General features: G+C 44.0%; 1 protein-coding gene across 3 annotated transcripts in view; it reads right to left on the reverse strand.

Annotated features, from left to right (window-relative positions):
• Positions 1-5,780, reverse strand: part of ADAMTS3 (ADAM metallopeptidase with thrombospondin type 1 motif 3) — a 104,305-nt gene extending 98,525 nt beyond the window's left edge. For 2 of the 3 annotated variants that reach the window (XM_061463294.1, XM_061463302.1), the window contains exons 1-2: positions 5,427-5,780; positions 4,531-4,558 (exon numbers count right to left, since the gene is read on the reverse strand). In XM_061463294.1, the coding sequence (XP_061319278.1) occupies positions 4,531-4,558; positions 5,427-5,495 (97 nt within the window). In that variant the 5' untranslated portion in view covers positions 5,496-5,780. The remainder of the gene's footprint in view (positions 1-4,530; positions 4,559-5,426) is intronic. The other variant, XM_061463284.1, reaches the window with a different exon arrangement.
• Positions 5,781-23,715: the final 17,935 nt, after the last annotated feature.

Raw genomic sequence — 23,715 nt, forward strand, 5'->3', positions numbered from 1 at the left:
CCCTAGCTAAGGGAATGCGTCCTAAACACAAGGTTTGCTTCCAAAAAGTCACTGCTGTAATACCTCTAAATCAGTGTGTCCCAGCATCCCGAGGTATCTGAACAGAGCAGCCTGGCCAGGATGTGGGCAATCAGCTGCCCTGGATGTCACCCCAAGGCCAACCTGCTTCAGCAGATGTGTTGGCCAAGAAACAGAGCCTCAGCAAAAAACCTTAACAGCACTGTAAGTCCCATTTGCCTATAATTTTTTGGTGGTTCCCACTGGTCAGCTAAGGATTCCTACCTAATAAGCAACATTAGCTGAAGCTGACTGGAAGACTTTCAATTGGGATCTGAATTTGCCTATGTGAATATAAAACCCTCAGCCCCCCAAAACCCTCTTTCTGTGCAGTCCCTTACCTGCATTTTGAAAATAGCATTATTAGCCTAAGAGAATTAGTTTCCCCTCTCCTCTCCCTGCTATCCTTAGGTACTGATGAGAAAAGGAAAAGAGTCTTCTCTTCTGCTTAGAGAAAGGTCATCTCCTGTTATTGCTTATCACCTCTGCAGCCCCTATGGCAGGACACACACGTTTCCCATTGCCCTGAAGTAATTTCACACCACTCTAAAACAAGTCTGTCAAATGAGTTTATCTTTCCTGTGAGACCTTTGTAATCTGGAAGTAATCACGACATTCCGTGTCTGACTTTTCATCTTGTAAAAGGAGAAGGAGAGACATTCCCAGGCCAGGTCAAGCTGTTGGTCAAACTGCTTAACTGTTGGCCTTACTGACTGCGTGTTAGACTATATGAGAGTTAAAAAGATACTTAGCACAGAAATAATTATTGCCTAGCTCTTATCCTCCTCAGAGAACTGGCTAAAGCAATAGTAGAGTGATATTACTGATGCTTTCAATTTAATTTCATTTCATACCATGATTAGGTAGCTCAGATGCTCCTGCTGAGTGCTGCTGAGAATTCCTCAAATAAATATACTTAATTAAATGAGCTAATTTTTACCCAATCCCAGTGTGAATCACACTTGAGCTGGGAATTAAGTGGAAAAGCTCAGCAGCTCGCTCCTCTTTCCTCGTAGCAGTGGCTGAAGCGGAAGAGTGAGCAAGAGGCTGCGTGGTTTTGAGTTACCAGCTGGGCTTAAACCACGACAGGTACTAGTAGGATGTACATGGACATTTAAATTCCTGCACTGTAAATATCTTTACATAATACACAAATAATGCATCACAGGCAAGTGTAAAGTTCCTTATTCTGACGACGTTCTCCATGTCTCACAGGCATGAGTCATGGTGTAGTTTCAGCAGCAGCCATATACCTATAAAATCATGTTATACAGCTGCTATCTGAATTAGGACACTATCCCCAAGATAATTCCCTTCTAAAACACTGGGAATTCAGAGTCAGGATTGCTAATCTCTGTCATTAGAGGAGGGACCAAATTAAAACTCTACACTCATTTGTATTAATTAGACAGGAGGCAGAGCTGCTGGGCTGTACATCCTAACTGGGTCAAAGCAACAACCCAGATCCCCACGCTCCCAGTGTTTCGGTGATGAGATTTCCTTCCAGACTGACTTTCCTCCTCTTACCTTGTCAAGACTCTGCATGGCTTTTTTTGGGTTGGTTTGAAAGTGGGATGCTCTGTACCAGAGATCACTGTCTGGTGATCAGATTCTGTGCTCCCTGCACAAGGGAGAAATTGCTCTGCACATTTGCAGCAGCACTTCCAGAGTTCTGCTTGCAGGGGCAAAAAATACAAGCTCTTTTGCTAATAACCAGAACAGCCAGCTAGCCACAAGAGGGTAGGAACAAAGGGTGGAAAATAAGAACTGTCAAGTTTTTGAGTCAGCAAAAGCCTTTACCAGAGCCTCTAAATGCTGAGCTGGAAGAGGAAATGCCTTTTGTTCAAACACAATTAAAATTAAATGTGACATGCCTGAATACTGAAGACATCTCAACTCCTCCACTGACTTGCATTACCCTTTTTCCATAGGCTGGATGGGCTTAGCAAACGCTATTCCAGCTGTAGGTATTCCCTTTCCTATGCTAGAATTTCACGGCTGTTTTGCTAACCCAAAGTTTACAGCAGTGATCAGAGAAGAAACAGAGCAATAGCAAAAGCACTTCACTTCAGATTTTCTTCTTTATCTGGCTTTAAACTGCTGCTCCTTTTCACAGTGTTTAAGTTCAAAGGAAGCACTTAAGGAAGAACATCACATTCTTTCATTGTATGCCAAAACATCATTAGTTGGAGAAGCCTGGAACACGTGAACCCAAAGAATTCACACCACTGGCTCACTGCAGTTGTCTTTGAGCTGTACAAATGCAGACAAGGGAGGCTCAGAAGTCTTACATTTATTTTTTTTTCAGTCACCTGCATTTGGAAGAACATTATTTTTTAGGCATAAGATTTTGTGAAAGGCACTGATCAAAGGTTGTTCATGTCCATAGCAGAATTCCAAATGCACTGACATCCACTTCAGAACATAGATGTCAAAAGTACAGTCTAAGCTGAAACTGCGGCATCAGCAGAAAAGGACGAATTTCTGTAAATTCAGGCAAATTATGCCTCTGTCTAAACCAAGCTATCCAAGTTTAATGATGTTACTTCTTCTTTTAAAAAGCATTTAAACCTCATTTAGTCCTCCTTGTTCTGCTTGGTTTGTGCTCACACTGCTTGATTTTGATAACAGGACTCTCTTTTTTTCCAGCCTTCTGTGTTGCAGAAAGAGGACTGACTTGTGAACAAACGAATAATTGATCACAGGGGCTCCTTTACTTATCACCATGACCTGTGAAATTATGTCCATTTGGTCAAAGTGTTGGCAGTATCATTTTATCTCCAAACATATCCTAAGCCACAGTAATCCAGTGGAGACTAATTACTCTGTGCAGTAACCAACCTTCCTCTCTATTGCTAGCAAATATTTCAATTAGGAATAGCAACGTGAAAACCCATTAAAGTTATCCCAAAGCATGTCTGGTTTGGTTTTCCAGAAAAAAAACAAAGCAGTTTTGGTCCTTCTCTTTCAAGAATCTGGATCATTTCAGAAGTACAATCCTGCATTAATGCAGTTCAGAATGTAAAAGGTGGGACAAATCCCAATGACTGTTAAGTGTGAGCTACCTGTTTGTGCTTCAAAAATACAGATGTGCCCTCAACAAGCCACTCACAGCCAGCCTGGTCTCAGTAAACACTGGTCTCCTGTTCCTGCTGGCCTGCACCAAAACCCATGGAGATGTCATGGGGTTGCACCAGGGAGATACAGACATGCCAGCATCTTGCTCTTAGGCTGGGCACCAACCAGCACCATGTCCCAACAAGGCATTTGGGACCAGAGTCTGTCCTGCACCATGCACCAACCATGGCTTTGTGCAGGGTGCCCAATTCACTCTCAGCCACTCCAGATCATCTTCCTCCACAGTTCCTGTTCACCTCAAAGGTTCCCAACTATAATCCATGAAAGAAAGTAAGAAGTTAAAGGACAAAGTTGTTTTCCAGACTGAGGAATCTGGTCTGATATACTGTGTAATTTAAATTATGCATTCCTGTATAGCTTATGCTTTCTGAAATTCAAATAGAATTCATTTATCATGGAAACAGAAATAAAACACAGAATCAGCATACCACTGGAAAAAAGTCTGTTTGCTAGTGAGGTTTAAATATACCTAATGTCCCAGTTCCCAGTATCTACTGATCACAGCGGAAACCAACCCGAGCCCAGAACCAGCACTGCCAGAGACGAGATCTCCAAAATTTAGAGGAATATTTGAAATACTTCTATGAACAGAAGCTCAGATCAAAACCTGAACCAAAGCTTCAGAACTGGAGGTCTGATGGCACCTGGAAGCAGAACTGCCTGGGGTCCAGTCCCACTCTGCCTCCCTGGCTTCCCCATCTTTCCCCAACCTCTTACACCAAGTGCTACACTAACATCTAATATTTTAGAAGGGAAGCGCAGATGTGTCAGGATGCAAAACCATGCAATGAGAGGACATGCAAACTCAAGAGCCACAGAATCCCAGACTGGTTTGGGTTGGAAGGGACCTTAAAACTCATCCAGTTTCAACCCCCTGCTATGGGCAGGGACACCTTCCACTAGACCAGGTTGCTCCAAGCCCCATCCAACCTGGCCTCAAACACAGCCAGGGATGGGGCAGCCACAGCTTCTCTGGGCAACCTGTGTCAGGGCCCCACCACCCTCACAGGGAAGAGCTTCCTCCTAAGAGCTCATCTAAATCTCCCCTGTCAGTTTAAAGCCATTCCCCTTTGTCCTGTCCCTCCAGGCCCTTGTCAAAAGTCCCTCTCCAGATTTCCTGTAGGCCACTTTTAGGTACTGGAAGACTTCTATAAGGTCTTCCCTGACCTTATCACATGCCACATGACTGTGAGACTACTGGGTGGTGACACTGTGAGGGTACAGGAGGGAATGCTCACCAGCACACAGATCATTTTCCTGAAAATATACTCATTTGTTGAGTTTACTTCTTTTATTTCTGTTTTGATAACAGCAATAATAGTTCAAAAGGCTTACCTATTTGGGTCTGCTGTTCTTTACCAGTCTGTAAAAGAGAAAACAAACACATGCAGTAAGTCACTAGTGTAGTTACTTAAGCTATGTGCGAGAGCTTCTAGTAACCTAAACATGACTTGGTCTATATTGCAACATTTGGTACATTTCTGCTTTTGGTTTCCAGGGAAGGCTTTTTCCTTAAACTAGCTGTTCCCATAAATATACTAACAGAGTCTATACTAAGTTGAACGTAAATAGAGCTACTAAGAAAACCTGTTTCTGAATGACCCATTCTACACACCGTGACACTGTGCCAAAAAGCAAGTTCAGTGGCAAAAGAAATGCCTCAATGCCCCTGACAGCAATGCGGGTGCCGGGTATGCCTGTTCACAGCTCTGCTCCTTTCCATGCTGGAGGAGAGTAAATTCAGCAGGATGTCCTGGCTGACAGCAGGAACAGAGACAGTGGTCTGTCCCGGACCTGGGGGTGGCACACGGAGGGAAATCTGACTGCTGTGGGGTTCGGTCTGACCCTGGGGGATGTTGTGGGGTCCAGAGGATGCACTGGGGTCCAGCTGTGCTGCGGGGTTGCTGCGGGATCCGTCTAAAGGCTACCCCGGGTTCGGTGCCGTCCCCATCAGAGAGGGCAAAGAGGGACGCAGAAATTCGGGAAGCGGGGGCGAATAGAAAACCCTCGGGACACGGCGGCGGCAGAGCGAGCTCCGGAGCCGCCTGCCCGAACTGTCACAGCTTCCGGGATCCGTGTCCCAGCCCCGCAAGCAGCGCTTCGGGAGAGGGCCGGGAACGACCCGGGGCCGCGGGCAGAGGGACGCCGCGGGCAGGGCCGGGTCCCGGGGCATGTCCCGGCAGGAAAGAGGAGATCGGGGGTACCTAAGGGCCGCGGACTCCGGCACTCACCTGCCGAGCGGCTGCAGCACGGAGCCCCAGGAGCGCGGCTGCCAGTACCCAGAGGGGCGGGAGCACCATCCCGATTCCAGCCACCGCTGCACACGCTCCCGGCCGCAGCCGCGCTCCTCCGTCGTTGTCGTCGTCGTCCTCCTCCTCCTCGCTCCCCCCCGCCCCGCCGCCGGGGCCGTCCCTGGGAGCACGGCTGCACCCCACTGGCGCCGGCGCCCCGGGGAGGCGGCAGCCGGGCGGGCTGGGGGCGGCGAGTCACCGCGCTGCTGTCTCCTGCCGCTGCTTGTGGCGTGCCTGCGCCGCTCATCCCGACCTGCCGCTCTAATAAACCCGCACCGGGCCCCGCACCGCTCCGCCCCCGGCACCGCCCCTTGTTCCGCCTGGAGAGCAGAAGGCGCCGGGGGGACTTCACAACAGCTTCCAGTGCTTAAAGGGGTTACAAGAAACCTGGAGAAGCTGTGGCTGCCCCATCCCTGGCAGTGTTCAAGGTCAGGTTGGACAGGCCCTGGAACAACCTGCTCCGGTGGAAAGCGCCCCTTCCTATGGCAGGGGCGTGGAACTGGATGAACTTTAAGATCCCCTTCCAACCCGAACCAGGCTGGGACTCTATATCTGCAAAAGAAAAACATCACCAGCTGTGCACCCCATCAGCTGCCTAGGCAGGGACACCAGCTGCCCAAACCGGCAGTGACTCCTTAAGGAGCTCCCCAACCTGTAACACATCTCCAAGTTTCCCTATCTTCTATTAACCCAAGGTGTCACAGCAAAAGTTGTGTTTGTAGTAAGACACCCACCAAGAGTCCCACTGACCATAGTCCAGTCAGAAAGCGACTTCTCCATTGTGGGGCTGGGACCTCAGCACCCAATCTAATCTCTGCTACACAAAAGCTAGCGTTGTCCAGCCTGGATGGAAACCCGCATCCACTCACATAGGCCTTCTGCAGCCAAAACCCATGTGGAACATAGAATCATAGAACGGTTTGGGTTGGAAAGGACCTTAAGATAATCCAGTTCCAACCCCTCTGCCGTGGTCAGGGACAACTCACACTAGACCATGTTGCCCAAGACTCTGTCTAACCTGGCCATGAATACTGCCAGGGATGGAGCATTTATCACTTCTTTGGGCAACCTGTGCCAGTGCCTCACCACCCTCACAGTAAAGAACTTCCATATATCTAACCTGAGCTTCCCGTTTCAGTTTGAACCCACCACTCCTTGTCCTATCACTACAGTCTCTAATGAGGACTGCCTCCCCAGCATCCCTATAGCCCCACTTCAGATACCGGAAGGCTGCTATGAGGTCTCCACACAGCTTCTCCAGGCTGAACAGCCCCAACTTTCTCAGCCTATCTTCATACGGGAGGTGCTCCAGCCCCTGATCATCCTCATGGCCTCCTCTGGACTTGCTCCAACAGCTCCATGTCCTTCTTATGTTGAGGACATCAGAACTGTACACAGTGCTCCAAGTGGGGTCTCTCGACAGCAGTAAGAGGCAGGATCACCTCCTTCGACCTGCTGGTCATGCTCTTTTTGATGCAGCCCAGGATACAGTTGGCTTTCTGGACTGCGAGCGCACACTGAAGCTGGCTCATGTTCGGTTTCTCCTTGACCAACACCCCCAAGTTCTTCTCCGCAGGGCTGCTCTGAATCTCTTCTCCACCCAACCTGTAGCTGTTCCTGGGATTGCTCCAACACAGCTGTACGACCTTGAACTTGGCTTGGTTGAACTTCATGAGATTGGCATTGGCCCTCAAGTGTGTCAAGGTCCCTCTAGATCCTATCCCTTCCCTCCACTGTATCAACTGAACCACACAGCTTGGTGTCATCACAAACTTGTTGAGGGCGCACTCAATCCCACTGTCCATGTCACCAACAAAGATGTTGAACAGGACCAGTCTCAACACTGATCCCTGAGGGACACCACTCATTACAGGACATTAGGCTGCTGATCACAACTCTTTGCGTGTGGCCACCCAGACAATTCTTTATCCACCGAGTGGTCCATCTCTCAAGTTGACATCTCTCTAATGTCCAGACAAGGATGTCATGCTGGACAGTGTCAAAAACTTTGCACAAGTCCAGGTAGACGACATCAACTGCCTTGCCACTATCCATCAGTTCCGTAACCCCATCACAGAAGGCCACCAAATTGGTCAGGCAGGATTTCCCCTTAGTGAAGCCATGCTGCCTGTCACCAATCACCTCATTGTTTTTCATGTGCAGTAGCATGGTTTCCAGGAGAATCTGCTCCATGATCCTGCAAGGCACAGAGGTGAGACTGACTGGTCTGTAGTTCCCTGGGTTTTCCATTTTCCCCTTCTTGAAAATGGGGGTTATATTTCCCTTTTTCCAGTCATCGGGAACTTCACCTGACTGCCATGATTTTTCAAATATGATGGACAGTGGCTTAGCAACTTCATTTGCCAGCTCCTTCAGGAACCACGGATATATTTCATCAGGTCCCATGGACTTGTGCACATTCAGGTTCCTAAGATGATTCCAAACATGATCCTCTCCTGCAGCGGGCCTAAGGTCTTCATTCTTATGGTGCCTGCATCTGCCTTCCAAGACTTGGGTGGCAGGGCTACAGCACTTGCTGGTGAAGACAAAGGCAAAGAAGTCATTAAGAACCTCAGCCTTCTCCAAATCCAGAGTAGCCAGTTCTCCTGTTTCCTTCTGGAGAGGGCCGATGTTATCCTACATCTGTCTTCTGTTAGAAACATACTTAAAAAAACCCTTCCTGTTACCTTTGACATCCCTGGCCAGACTCAATTCTAACTGGGCCTTAGCCTTCCTGACCTGATCCCTAGCTATTTAGACAATGTTCCTGTATTCTTCTCGAGCCGCCTGTCCTCGCTTCCACCTTCTATAAGCTCTTGGTCCTTATATTTTCCTACAAGATTTTACACAGTGGAAGCTGTGCAATAACAAGGTGGTAACAGATAGCACCAGAAGTACTCCCAAGGGGCAAACAAGAACCTTGTCAAATACTTCTAGGAGCCAGAGATAAATCACTCCTAATCCTTTTACTTTGGCAGTGCCCAAAGTGAGGACCCAATTTTGTCACGGTTGGGATTCTCCCATGTTACAAAAGACGGTTCACCAGAATCCCAATGATAAATCACACTGCACTATTGTACCTTTTGCGTTACAACTCATGGTAATGCTATGACCAACCAAAGCAAGTTGCTGCTGGCCTCAGTCAAATAGGTTCTCACAATACGTGTGTGACAGCCAATAATCCTTTAAATTGAATGACAATAATCCTTTAAGTTCAACTGCCTGCCAGAAACCATTGTATCTACATGAAAAAACACTGGTTCTACCAACCTTGGGTTGCCTCACAGTAGCCTTTCAGAGGAGGACACCTCCAGCCTTGATTTTCAGGAGACACCTTGACCATTTCAGCCATACCAGCCTGCAAAAAGAGCAAAAAAAAGCAATGCTCCTGAGAAAGTGTGAACACCGGGATATGCACCTGTTAATCCCAGTGTAAAATCATTTCTGCACATGGAATGCAGCCTGTTAGGCTCAGGATGCTGTGACTGTGTGCAGTTGTGTCCTGCACAAGAGCCACTTTTTGCAAAGACTGGAATGAGAAAGGCTGAAGCCCTGTAGATTCTTTCCCAGTGAGTTTGCAAAGCCATAGAGCCAGGCTTGCTCCTCCAGAGCCACCAAACCCAGGATGCCAGCCTAAAGCTTGCTTCTGTTAATTAAGGCCCTAACTGGCATTACTTGGTAACACTCCACATTTCCCACTGGATTTCTCCCTCATCCAGTGCACCCAACAGGTGCCAGTCACTCAATGTGCAGCTATTTCACATTTTATTTCCTTCTTTGATGTTAATAATGTGACCTCGGACCTTATCTATTGCACATTATTCAAGTCCCTAAAACAACACTGATTTCCTTATGGGTTTTCCATAATCCAACATAGCCAAGTGCTTTGCAAATGATTCTTTTCTGGGGTGAACTATGAACCAGCACAATGTCTGGAGCTCTGTGCAGGCTAATTACAGGTAAAATTCATTATTGGATCTTTGTGTCAGGGACACTAAATAATGGTCCCTGGTGAAACACACAAAGATAGAAAAGTACCGTTTGTCCACTTTGGCTCCTCCCTGGAAGGTCCTGCTTTGGCTACTCCCCAGAAAGTCCAGCTTTGATTCTTACCCGGAATGTTCCGCGTTAGAAATCCCTGGAAAAGTCCCTACCCCCGGAGGCCTTTCTAGATACTGCTGGCCACTTCTTCCAACATAGGCTGGCCGCCTGCATCAGAATGTGCGTGCATTTTCGTTAGTATAAAAGCCCGAGCCTCAAGTGATGCAAGGAGGCAGACCCTTGTACCAACCAGGTCAGCGTTGGCTCCGTGGGGACACCCACTAAGGTTGAGCCTGCCACCCCCCACTGCAGTGAGGATTCTCAGAGCTTTTTTCCTGATCGTCATCACAGGGTCCTTGGGGTTGGTGAGATGACCAAACACCAGAAGTATCCTTTACTGTATCTTTTGTTACCTCTATATTTTCCTATATTAATAAACTAGTTGGGAGTTCATAAAATCATAGAATCATAGAATCGTTAGGGTTGGAAAGGACCTTAAGATCATCCAGTTCCAACCCCCCTGCCGTGGGCAGGGACACTTCTCTATTTGTATCTAGTTTCTCTCACCTGGAATCCTCAAACTCTGGAACAATCTTATCACCGAGGTGCCATGTGGAGCACTGATGAACTAGGCTGAGAAGGGAATACCTGACTGCGGCAAGCCTGACACAACAGACACAGAGAACCCAACTGCTGGCATCTGGTAGTGCTGTTCCTGTGATCTTAAAAACAAAAGCCATGTGTGTTAGGTCCTATGTTGCTGAACTATTCCCAATTACCTAAAAAGGCTTCTAATCGTCCAGGAAACAAAGATACAGCAAAGACAGACCTGGAGGCCAGGGCAGATACTTTGCTCTATAGTCTTTGGGAACAAAGAAATGAAGTTTGACAGAACTGTAAGAGAGCAAAACTCAGGTATTAAAAATAGGAGCCTCATCAGCTATTTCTAATAAGAAACAAGACAGAGTGCCATGTTTGTAGCAAATGTAAATCAAGGTGTTCAAAAGTGTTTGAAAGTTCAATTCAAGACATTTCTCATCTCCAGCAGCCAAGTTTGGACATGCTGTTACCAAAGAAATCATAGATTTTCTTGCATCTCAAGTACGTATGTACTTACATATACCTGTATGTACCATATACACATTAAAAATCTGAAGTATTTGCAGTTCTAAAACTATCCTTGCAAACACGCCATCACCTTGGCTTGCAGACTCTGTGGTGGTTTGGTTGATGCACTGGACTGGCAGCTGCAAACACTTGATTAACCCAAGGTTTGGCACAGGGCTGGATTATAGAGTGTGAAGACTGTGGTAGTATTTGCACAGCAGGAATATTACGTATGGGAGTAAAACATGGCATTATCTGGTTATAAAGGCTATGGAATGTGGTCTCGATGAAATCTCACATTCTCTCCCAGCACAAGTGGCTGCTACACAAGAGAATTTCATTTAATTGGAAGAAGAATTCAAACTGAGAAACTTTAGAGAACAATATTCCCTCTATGGAACGGAGATAAATTAACTAAAGAGGAGTTTTTGAAGACAATCCCCTAGCAAGCTTAACTATATAAAAGGAGTAATAGACAAATCAAAGCCTTCACTGACTGTGTACACACACACAGTTTAACAGTCAGTTTTGCAGGGACATTTCCTAATATTTAGGAATCATTAGGATTTACTGCATTTCTGACCTACTATGCTGTTCCTGATCTAGTACGTTCTTGGCCACTCTGCATCTGCTGACTTTTCTTAATTAGTGGCTGGTTTGGAAAGCACTAGTTCTCTTTCTTCCAAAACAGACATTTCCCTAAAACTCAGCTAGGGGTGCAGTTGCCTGTTTGTCAGGAACTGCTGCAGCAGTGGGACCTGGAGAGCACCTTTGAAGAAAGATAAGGCAGGCTGGGTTAGAGAAAGGTATGGGATAGTCCAGATAGGGGAGTTACACATTAATTAACTTTCTTTGCCACCTCCACAAAGTGAAGAACACATCCCTTGCTTGGGCTTTTCTTTTTTTAATCTCTTTTAATCTTGGATCATTAAACCCCCAGTTTGTTATTTACTTCCAGATACCAGGTCTGCTGCAATTTGGCTTTGATTTCCTTTAATGATTCTCTTCCTTGATGGAACATGCCCTCATCTCAGCGAAAGCAAAGGGCAGATCCTCTTCCGTGAGGCAGGGAGACTGGAGACCCAGATCCTGTTCCTGTGAAACCAAAGTGCATCTACATGACCGGCTTGGGTTTCCAGCCTGACACCTGCTAGCTTCATGAAAAGGAGAATTTTATTTTTTTTTCTCAAGTCATTAGGGATGCAGGAGGCCTACAGTGCAATCGCTAAACCCACAGCAATATAAACCAGTTCCTTAGCACAGGATGCAGCTGAAGAGAGCACCCTCATTTTTGAACTTTGTTCCTATTTGCATTTCAGTGATGGCCCAGGTCCCATTCATGATTCATGGACTGGAGCCTATTGTAGCAGCATTGTGAGAATGCACAATAAAAAGGCCATGCATAAAGACCTTTCAGTTGAAGGGCTGTAGTCATACAACTGAAAAAAAAACAAACCAAATCAAAAAAAAAAAAAGAAAAAATGAACACCAAACCTACCAAAACCATCCAAACCCCACAGTCTGGATATAGAAGAACCAAATCTTAAAGGAAACCTATCCTTTCCTGCATGCTTGAATGGCCAGTGGTACAACCACCCTCATGCAGCAGGGTCTTGGCTGCAGCCTAAGGGCAATCTGATCCATCACCATTGCAGGTAACGGAGGTGTCACAAGCACCCCAGTCCTTCTCACTGCTGCCGTGCAGGTGTAGGACATTGCCCCTGCAACCCAAAAGCCCACATCCTCTTTAGTTTCACATTATGATAGCTTGATTCATGCAGTCCAAACCTGCCCAAGCCTTTTTGCTGAGATAACACATTTAAAATTCTACGCATCCAATGATTTCTGTCACTTGATTTCCAAAGCTGCTCAAGAAGCTTTTCTTTGGTATTACCCTTCTTGCATAAGAAAGGGATTTCAGTACCAAGGTGTCAGACACAAACTGCCAGACAGCACGTGAAACATGAGCATTCTATAAATGAAAATAGCTATAGTCTCTCCTTCACAGTGCACTAAAACTGGGAATATTAAACCGCACAGCCATATTTAATTGTTTTAATGACACTATTAATCTAGCAGGTTGCTAAATGAGGAAACACAGTAGACCTATAATTTTTAACAAAGCAGTGTGAGATTTATGGTCAAGATTTAACCACAGGAGAGAAAAATGTGAGACATGAAAATTACAGTTGTAAAATATGTTATGAAAAATAAGAAGCAAATGGAAAGAGGCTGTGTTTGTGACAGTTGCACAGATACGTCCCATAAAGTTGTTCCTATTTTAAGGTGGTTAATTTTGAAACCGTGTGCCAAATAAAATGCAATTAAAACCACCTTGAATCCTCAAAAGAAATGAATAAACAAATACCCATAAATCATTCTAAAAATAAGATCCAGTAAGTCCAAGCTTTTAATGGCTTATGGTTCTGATACAGAAATAAGTGGTTCCTGTGTTGCAAGAGGTTCCTGGAACTGCTGAGGCAGCAATCCTGATGTGCTGTATGGATTCCCAAATTATACCTGTGTGCTGGAGGTATGGAACTGTGGCGAGCTATCCATAGTGATTTTTGCTAGCCTTTTCCTGCTAGTAAAACTTAAGAATTTACACTTTTATACATCCACCCTTCTGGTCAGCGGGGAGCTGTGCAGTCTTGTACATACAGGCAGCTGGATGATGTACACTTAGAGATAACAGCTCAGCACTTGCTGGATCAATGCCCAGGAAGGGCTGCTCACACCCTCTCTATAATTTTTCCACTGATAAGAGAAAGAGCAGTTATTGGCTTCTGGGAATCCACACTCGAGCTCTGCAACAGGGATTATATTTGTCAGGGAATTTTTTATTTTCAATTCCCCCTTTTAGATGCCATTGACTAGGCAGAACAGTATCTTTCCCTGCAAATCACTCAATCCCAAGACTCAAGGATGGCAGAACATGCTGCCCAGGTCTCTTTGAAGGGGTAGTCTCCCAGTAATGCAAAGTGGAAGAGCTGCTGTGACTTGAAGGACCACAGAAGGGCAGTTCTTCTCATAGCATTTATTGCAAGCTCAAGTGTGACAGCATGTTTGAATTTTTGGCATTGTCAAAATAAACCTTCATGTTAGGGCAGCCAGCTGGGCCTGAGGAACTGGATTTCAGTAATTCCCAGGGCTTCAGAACCAATGAATGGCATAAGTAAGGGAAGTATGACAAATGTTTCAGCGCTGCTAATGTCCGAAGGTAACTGCTTAGGCACAGACTTTTAGCACTTCTGTAGCCAAGTACTGCCCAACAAGACATCTGTGAATACACCGGAATACCAGAGCTCTTCCGCAGAGGTCATCAGTCACATTTGGAAAGACAGCGCTTAAAACAATTACGGGAAAGAACAGGGAATTAATTATTGGTATATAAGCAGGTATAAGCTAAACTTGGGGTGAGGGGAGAAGGAACAGAGAAGAGGAAGGTATCAGGAGGTCGGATCAAATACAGATGTACAAAGAGACTGTAAAGCCTTCCCATAAACGCTGTGCCCCCATGAAGCGGCTTGATACATAGTAGCCCATAAAGTTGCAGGGTTAAATAGAATACAGTCTGAAGCTGATCAGCGTCTTACCCTGTTGCATGTAGACCTCCAGCTGGCTTCCCCAGCTTGACACTTCTCCTTTGTAACTTCTTAAAAAGTGCTTTGGTTTAGTCACATTCTTAGAGAAATTCCTGGGGAGGTGGGTGACTGCAGAGAGAAGTGAACATTTTTTTTAGTATTCTGACTCCTTTTCTGCCATTGATGCATGCAAAAAAGAAGAATTTCCATAAGCAGGGGGGAAGTTGCATACTGAAGCCTTCCTTCCCTTACCTGTCCAACAGAATGAAAATCAACTACCCTGGCTTGAGTCCCTAAAACCAGGAAAGACAAAAGCTGCACCACAGAAGTAAGTGAAAAATAGAATGTAAACATCAATAATGTTCCTTAGGCAAGCCAGTGAGAAAGTCTGGTTCAGCTCCAGTTTGAAGGTGCCACTCCAACAGGCTATTTATGATGTTTTCTCGTTACTGCACAAAATACCTCAAATCAATCATGTCAGTAGTTTTTGTCACTTCAGTTTCTTTCAGTCTGTTACAAAGGACATTCCATGTCACAATAACAGAAACCACAGCTTGAGGATGGTTGCCAGCAGGCCATTCTGCATCTTAATGATGACTAGTTAGAACCCCAGAGGCACCACCGCTCCTTTAAGCTGCTGATGGCTCCAAGGCCATGTTAACCAGGACCATGGGAAGCTGCAAGCTGCATCCCATTCCCTGCTTTTCAGCCTTGCATTACCTTTTGTCAGTACCAGGAAAGAAAATGAGAGTAATTCAATCTCCAAGTCAGTTTTAACCCCTCTAGTGAACCCCTCCACAGGTAGGATGGGCAACGCTAATTTAAGGAAGGAAAAAGCTCACCCTTCTCTGGGGTGTTTTATGTCACAAATAAACATACCAGACCTACAGTACAAAGTGCTTTTGGTAAATCTAATGGATACTGACCCATTCAATTGGATTCACATAGGAGAACACTGCCTGCATCATGCATGAGTTGCAAATATGCACCTACATAATCACTTCTTTCTTAACTCTTCCAGTTGACAGAAGACATTACTAAGCCTCTACTTTTAGTATGGACCAGATGTGACTAAATTGGAAATAGGTAAATTTTTTATTTGGAAAGCCTCGCTTGGAGGCTGTAACACTGCTGGCACTGTTGTTACTACAGATACTTGGATAAGACTGCTCAAGTTCAGAGAAATAAGATGTTAGAGAGCTTTATTATCCAACAGTTCTTTCTGAAACTTTTGAATCCTTTTGCAATCATAATTATTTAGGTATGGAGTCAGTGTTTGTACCTACTGCCTACCTTAATGGTCTGTTTGTAGTAGTATCAGGCCTTAAGCCAGATGTACTAGCTACACTGTTGGTTGAGTTTTGGGATTTCCACCCCTAGCCCTTATATAGATGGGCTTGTAACAAGAAAAGAAACTGCTACCTGTGGCATCATCATTGTTTTTATGCCTGCTTAACTTGGACCAGATGGTGAAGTCACAGCCTAACTCTATCACTATCAGCTGTATTTTGCCTAAATAGGCAGTTTTATGCAGAAACCCATTGCTCTCTCTCTGGTGCACAGAACGTGCAGAACGCACTGCATGCTGACCCCAAGGCACATGGAAGGTTACCACAGACTGGATTTTCAAAGTTGAAAGAGGTTTGACCTAAGGCTCATTTAAATGTCATACTCAGTTAGCATTCAGACCATCAGGATGGCTAGAGAGGCCTGGCTTTTTTATGCCCTCCTGAAAACCCCATCCAAGAGCTTCCATCTCTTCCTTTGTGTACACAGATCATTCTGATTCACACGCCTCATGAAGAAATATACAAGCAGGCAAGTTTTACCACTCTGCCTTGAATTTGCTGGGACAATTCCAAATGCTTCCATTTCCAGAAGGAATTAAAACCAGTGCTTTGTCTCTGAAAAGCAGCTTAAGCTAAATTCCTGATAGCACTTGCTGCTCTCACATGGGGTTATGGTCATTAAATATTTAAGCCAAAAGAACAGTAAAGTGAGATGAGAGAGCAGCAATGTTTAGCAGATGAAACTCTGCTAGTCTGGACTTCTCTCTCTCTCTTTCTCTCTGAGGATACATCTGCTTTAAGAGAACAGCGTAACCATAAGGGACAACTCCAAATACTGTTTAAAAACCAGAAGCTTAAATGAAAATGAGAACTGAGCTTCTGACCTTACCTAGGGTCATCTTACCACGTCAAGGCTGGGGTTATTTCCAGGGCAGCATGTGAGAGCTTTCACTGCAGCTGCTTGAATAGTACTTTGCCTGTGGATTAATGGATGACTTAGGCTTCTCTTTCTTACCAACCTTTACAATTCAGAGGAACACACACAGGATTTCTTCTGAAACAGCTGAAGTAAAAAGACAAAAGTAAGCTAACCTCCTGACCTGTAAAATAACCTTGTGTAAAAACCTATTCAATGTAGCTGCTTGCTGTTTCTGGGAAAAGGAAAAGAAGGGGTTTGCAAGAGGAAGCAATAATTTTTGTACTGTTTAACAGGGGAAACTACCACAGCAATTTATTTCTGATGTATTTATTTAGCATAGAGAGTAAATCCAATATGGACCAAGTGGTGATAAAGTGTGTCATAGGGAAGGACTGGACAGATTTAAAGCAAAGGACTTCCGCTGTTTTTTCTGGCATTTAAGCCAAGGAAATGCTTAAGTGAGATGGCAAAGCAGCTTTTTAGAAGATAAACCTCTTCCTTCATCACTGGCCTTCTGCTTTCAAACCGCTAGCCAATGAATATTTTTTCACTCAGGAATTCCAAGTATATACCAAGCTCAGAGGAAGGTGAGATCTGCTCTGGGTTCCTAGGAAGAGCAGAGCTCCCTGAAAAACTTAATTTTTCAAACCTCACATCTGTTGAGAGATGTCACAAAACAGAAACACAAAACCCTACTCACTGACCCGGTGATGGTGATGTGATTCAACATGCAGCCAGACACAGAAAGCAGCAACTTGAGAACAGCGCAACACATCAGCCCAAGCATCCATCTAACCCAGTACCTTCCTCTGCTAGTGGCCAATAGCCATGATTTAAAAGGATGATTTAAAAACCAAAGCCAGTGTCTATTGTGAAAGCTTTCCCAGCTGCCAGGCTGAGGAAGGGAAGGGTAGGGCTGTGGGAAGAAGAGTGGTGATTTCTAAAACCTTTGTGGTTTGCTGCAGCATCCCACCAGCAAGAACACCTACTCTGGTGGGAGTGGCAGCTAGGGGCTCATGTGTGAAGCACGCTCCCTAGCTTAGAATCCAGTACTTCTGCTCTACTTCTAGGCACCTTTTAACAAAAGAAGGAGCACCAAGTTCCAGCCCTATGCACCAGAGGAAGGAAGAAAAGGGAGACCTCCGTGGGACTGTAATATGAATGGATGTGTTCAGCTTAAGTATATGAATGCCAGTGAACTTAAAGGAGGCTACGATGCAAGTTTCTTTTTGGCGTGTGATAGAGTTTGTCATCATTCTCCAGAGCTATGCTATTGCACAAGGGCTGCAATATTGGTATTTTCTCTCTTGCATGTTTACCCAGGAATCCCCAGGACAGCTCAATGTTCTTATCTGCATTTAAAAAAAAAAAAGATTAGAAGACTAAATAGGTATTATTTTAGGTCTGTTCTGGGTTGATTTAATTTACATCCTAACCCATTTGCAACAAGGTGCAGGATGATATCTGAAAATCCACCTCAAGTTAGTAGCAACATACAGGTATGCATATCTATATACATGAAAATATATTGAAAAATATGTATAAACAGAGACTCAAATCTTATATATTCCCCAAATGAAATCACAGGACATCTGGCAATTTCTAACCAGCATAACATTGTCACTTTATCTGCCTTTCTTCCTAGCAGATTCATTTAAGTTCAGTTTAAATTCATAGAGCTACTACAATAATTAGAAATGAGAGATCTCACTTTTAAATGTAGCTCTAGCTTCAGATGTTTGTTGCTTTCTAATGTTCTAGTTTCTCCACTCTGCTGAGAAAAGCAGGAGAGAAGAATGGGAAGAAAGGCAACTGCCTGAGCACTGGAACTCATCAACCCTGACTTCCTGCAGGTTGCTGTCACATGGATGCTTGTGAGCACTGACAGCAGCTTGCCCTTTGACTGGCAAAGACTCTTTCTCAAGTCTCAAGTTGTGCTTCCTTTGTAGGAACTCCGATTGTGGGTTTATCAGCTTCAGCTGAGTGAATTCAGCAGTTGCAAAGGAACAGGAACAACGCTAACTTCATAGGGGCCCAAGCATTCTGCTGGTTTCAATGGACTCAAGTAATGATGAAGCAAGTGTGAGTAAAGCATATTCCTTACTTTACAGTTTCCAACATTAACCTGAAACCTTATCTTTCCCAGTGTCTACCTTCAGCCTCCTGTTCAGTGTTGACTTCAGGACAAGTGACAGGAGAAGGCCTAAAACTCAAGTGCAGCATTCAGCCTCAGGTGAATGCTCATCATCTAAGGGAAATTTCATCATCTAATGGACATTAAGACAAATTTAAACCATCAGTAACTGCTAGCACCCATTCAATTTGCTCATAGCAACCATCACGCACCCAGCCTTCCCTAGCAATGGTACAATGTCCTTTATTAAAACCCCCAAATAATTAGAACTTGTAAACTTGGCTTCTTATTAGCAAAGAACTGCAACTTGAAGAAAACACATATGTAAAATCTTACAGGAACAAAAGGGCTTAGCCAACCACTATTCAATATAAAGTGCCTTAGGAAAGCTCTCATCTAATGATTCCTCTTGAGTGCCATGCAGCATGAAACATAATCCATTTCCTATTCAATTATTTGCTATTTGCTCCCTTGCTGCTTTGTTGGAAGAGACACTTGATACCACAGTCTTTTCATGGGCTTCATTCTAAGCTCAACTGGAACTTGGAATTCAGCACAGGAGAAAGAGGGAATTCAATACACCAGACAAAGTAAAAGTGCCAGCTCACAGCTCAATGACTCCATGGTCAGAACAGAGTATATACTGCTGCAGTGAACAAATGCTTAAGGTCTCTCAACAGTTTCCTTCACTTAGGGGAATAGTTTTTATCTTTGCTGTGTTTCCATTCATTCAATTGAAATAAAACTAACCTATGAACAGGGAGGAGGGGACAAAGACTTAGAAACAGATATAAATTACAGACTTTTACACAGTTACTGGCAAAAAAAAATATAACAAAAATTAGAGATATTGTTCCAATATTTTCCCGGACGTTTTAGCTAGAAGTGGAAACACTCTTTAATTCTGCCAGCACCAGGACATCAGCTGATCCTCTTCACTTACCATTACACAAACCACTGACACATCAGTCAAATCACAGCTCTTCAGTCTGGTTCTTCCTATGTAACAGCACCAGAGCAAATTCTGCTGAATGAGGTTGGGTTCAAGATTAGCTAAGCAGGGACACTGCAAAAAAAGACAAGAGGTAATATAAGAAAGGAGCAAGGAGCTAAGGGGGCACAGCCAGCCAGGTATGGGAAGGAGGAAGCACGGAACAGATAAATATTTCATTTCACCTGTCAGAAGGCAAGGTTAGATACTTGCTCAGCCAGGCAGAGCAAGGGAAGTCACTACCTCTGTGGGATAGAGCCCTCCTATCTGATACATCTTTTCTGCCTCAGAGCAGGGATCTGCACTGGATAAATGACAGGAGAAGTTGCACTAAAACTTCATGTGTACCAAAGAGCAAGTCAAGTGCCTTTCAGTCATCCCCAGTATGGGCAAGTGACACAGGACATGGTGTTTCAAATGGACCCAGAAGAAATACAGACATAAACTTTCAGTTTTCCTTAATAAAAATCAAAATACTTTCTGAACTTTAGCTTCATATTTTACAACCTGGGTATTTATACCGTGTAGTTGGAAAGCCTAAAATGCAAATACATAGAACACTAAAATACAACTGGAAATTTCAGGACTTTCTGGTCATTCTGAGTACTTTGTATCTTGTTTCTCAAACTCTCTGTGGCTTGCAATCACATCTTATTTTATCTTTTCCTGTACATTAAATCCTTACAATAAAAAGTGCAGGATTTTATCAATTTTTCTTTACAACTATGTATTTCATATGATTTAAACAGCAAAACCACTCATCACCTCAGGTCATTGAAAAAGTTTTCAAGCATTAGACCAGGTTTATAGAAAAGCTTTCCTAAGCTGAGACTATAATGAAATATGAATGAAGTATATACAGTGTGTGGTTTAATTGTATTTTGTGTAGTTCTAACTACTACCAACAAGTGGTTCAGGATAGCATTTCATTTTACATAAACTAGATTCTGTAAAGATATGAAGAGGTAAAGGTTTAAAAAATTTCTTACACGCAGACAAGCTTGCAACTGCATACACAGCTTCCTCAGACAATCCCTGTATATGGGGATGTGAATCTGTGAATGGCTGGCTGATCCATAAACACACCTTGTGCTAGTGTAAAAAGATGGTACATGTGCAATTTGACATACGCCCATGCAAAAGGCGCTATTTGCTGAGTTGAATGCTAGAAATACAAGATGTAAACATTTTCCTGGTTACCTTAGGTGCTAGGTCTTGAGAAGATTGCCCAAAGACTATTTAGAGCTGCTTATCTCCAAAAGGAGCTGATGCCTTAATGCTTCAGCTTTTCTATACCACCCGGTCTCTACACTCAAAAGCTCTAACTCATAGCTATGCCAAGGTATGTGATGATGATTTAAAATCAGCTTTCTCAGTTGCCTTTGCCCTTTATCAGAGTGGGACAGCTCACTTCTGGCAAAGTGGAAAGTAATAAATAGGAACTCCTTCAGATCACCGCAGCAAGAGCTGCTAGATAGAGGTCAGGAATCACAGCCCTGAAAGGCCTTCATTTACTGTCTGATGTTACACATGTGAACTGATTTAGTGGTTGCTCTGTATTGCCTACAAGCCACCTTTCTATATTTTACACGTTACTGTATGAAACACCAGCATGAGAAGCTCCATGTGAAATTTAATTGTACCTTAAATCTTCCTGAAGAAGCACCCCAACTCCCCATTTGTTAAGAGCACCGATTTTCCTCTCTCTGCTCAGCTCTTCCAGTAGGCAAGTACGTCTGAGCAGTTTGGAAGAGAGCCTGTGGTTCCTTCCTTGTGTTGAGGACTGGACAGCACTGCTTGCTCTGACATGCTCAGACTCCACCTGCATTTCACATAGTTGATCTATTCAGCTGCAGCAATTATTCTGCTGCCAGTCCAAACCCAAAAGAAACGAGGCTATGGTTTGGCTTCAATATACGTGGTGAACATTAAAAAAAACCAACCCTGTGACAGTGTGCAGAAACACTATCCCTTCATCTAGCCACAGGAAAAAACCAAGAAACCAGCACTGAAAATATCCTAAAATATTCTGGACTGACAATTGCATCTTTCCAATACAGTGTTTGTATTTTTGCCCCAAAGAGCCTCTAAAACGTTTGAAGGGTAAGTGACAGCTACCTAGTTGTTGGAAGCAAAGCTGAGTGTGCTTGGTGGGCCCAGAGCAAGGACCCCATAGGCATTGTGAGGCTGGCAACTTCTCTGGATTTGGACATGACTCTTGATTGCTGTTAAGTGCTGACAGCATCATGATGTTTTATTCTCGTTTTTATTTGTGCTATAATATCATTCACAGCCCTTCTCTAGCCCCAGCCCGGCATCCTCATTTTTTTTCTCTCTAAACTCTTACTGATGTGATCCATCTGCACCTCTGTTTGCATCCAGCTGGCTGAGAACTGCAACTGCCCACCCTACATGAGTCAGCTAGTCATCTGTTACGTGCTGTGCTACTGCAGATTCCTCTTCCAAATATCCATGTAGTGATTGAGGTTAATTCCACTCTACCTATTCTAAAACATTCCTGTTTTTTTCTACAATGATACAGGAGAAGGAGAGATCCTCAGTGAATCTACACCAGTGTAGTTCCTTAGGAGACAACTTGCGACCAGGTGAGTATCTGACTGGACCAAGAGGTAGTACACCAAAGGGTAACAGGTCTGCAGCACCCTAAAATGAACAATGCTGCTGCAACAAGGAGAGACAAAAGGAAAAGCACCAAATGAAAAGAAGTATGGCAGGAAAGATGACTTCTTAGAGAGTTAAAGGCAGAGCCCACTTTTCAGTTTCGGAAAATCTTCTGCTGATGGTGCAACACCTTATTAAAGGACACTCATCATACTTGGTCTTACTGGCAAGGTGAGCAAAAAAAATATCTTTTTAAAGTAAGTAACTTTCCTGTAGTCAGAACACAACCCAAGGCATGTTCTTCTGAAACTATTACAGCAGAGCCTAGGCCTCTCCTGCTCCTGCAGATTCACATTTTGCCCATATAGAAAAAAGGAATTTGTTTGGACTTTTAATAAAAACACAGACTTACAGACCTGCTAAAGTCCTCTTAAATGAATGCTTGCTTGGTCTAGGAATATATTTTACAAGGACAATATTAATATCTAGGAAAATATTTTTCCAGTATCTCCCAGTGACTGGAAAACTTCAAAACAAATGTACTGAAGCCCCAGAGTGCCAGCAGTTGTCCAAGTTAATGATTTTTGCCTTCAGCAGCTTCTAAGGAAGAAACTCACTTCTGCTTGTTATTTTGGATCAGAGAGGTCTCTGTCTCCCATTAAGGGTGGCTGTTATTGTGTTCCTATTAATCTCTTTCCATACACCACTGCCAACATGAATCCTTCGTTCCTTTTCCGAGTCCTCTTTTCCACTGCATTTCACACTCATGTGGGCTCCTGCTTGGGCATTAAACCTGGACACAACACAAACACATAGAATTGTTTTCTGGATATTCTTTTCTTCTTTTTAAATTGGCGTTATTAAAGCAGATGAATATCATGCAGAAAAAAAGTGTCCTAAATGAAAACCTGCCACATCAGCCTCACAGGGAAAGAAGGCCTAAAACTGTCATATACATGGAAAAAGGTTGAGTTCAAGCAATATTTTCTTAGCCTCCAAAATCAGACATCAGTGGGACACAGATCTGTTAGAACACTAGGCCTGTGGTGCTCACAAAGCTGCACATTTCTTGATAAACTCATGTACAGCACAACTGATGAGCCCAGGTTTCCTGTGGTTGTGATTCCTGTGTTCATCTTCCAGCCTATAGCTGCATCTCATGGATCAGAAGTAGGCTTCAAGGGGAACACTATGCTGAAATCTTCCTGCAGCCCTACTTTTTACATATATATATATATATATATATATAAATTTTACTTACAGATTTACTTTAATCTCTTCTCTGAGCAGCAGAACAACCTTCTTTAAGGAAATTGCTGAATGAAAAATGGTGTGGTTGCCTAATGTAGATGCAGACACAGGTTTTAGGAGGCCTCTACCTGGACTCAGGAGCACAGTGCTAATTTTAAAGATACTTTAGTATTTAGTAGTATCCCTCACTGTATGCCCTGACTGTACAGTGTAGTTTATAATGGGAATACAGAAAACCACAATCTTGGTTTACTAAATCAAATTGATTTATCTCCTTTGCAAGAATTAGAA

Source organism: Pezoporus flaviventris, unplaced genomic scaffold (genome assembly GCF_033815535.1).
Source record: "Pezoporus flaviventris isolate CSIRO_AGI_PZ_B2104156 unplaced genomic scaffold, CSIRO_AGI_Pfla_v1 ptg000002l, whole genome shotgun sequence".
NCBI classification, from domain to species: Eukaryota; Metazoa; Chordata; class Aves; order Psittaciformes; family Psittacidae; genus Pezoporus; species Pezoporus flaviventris.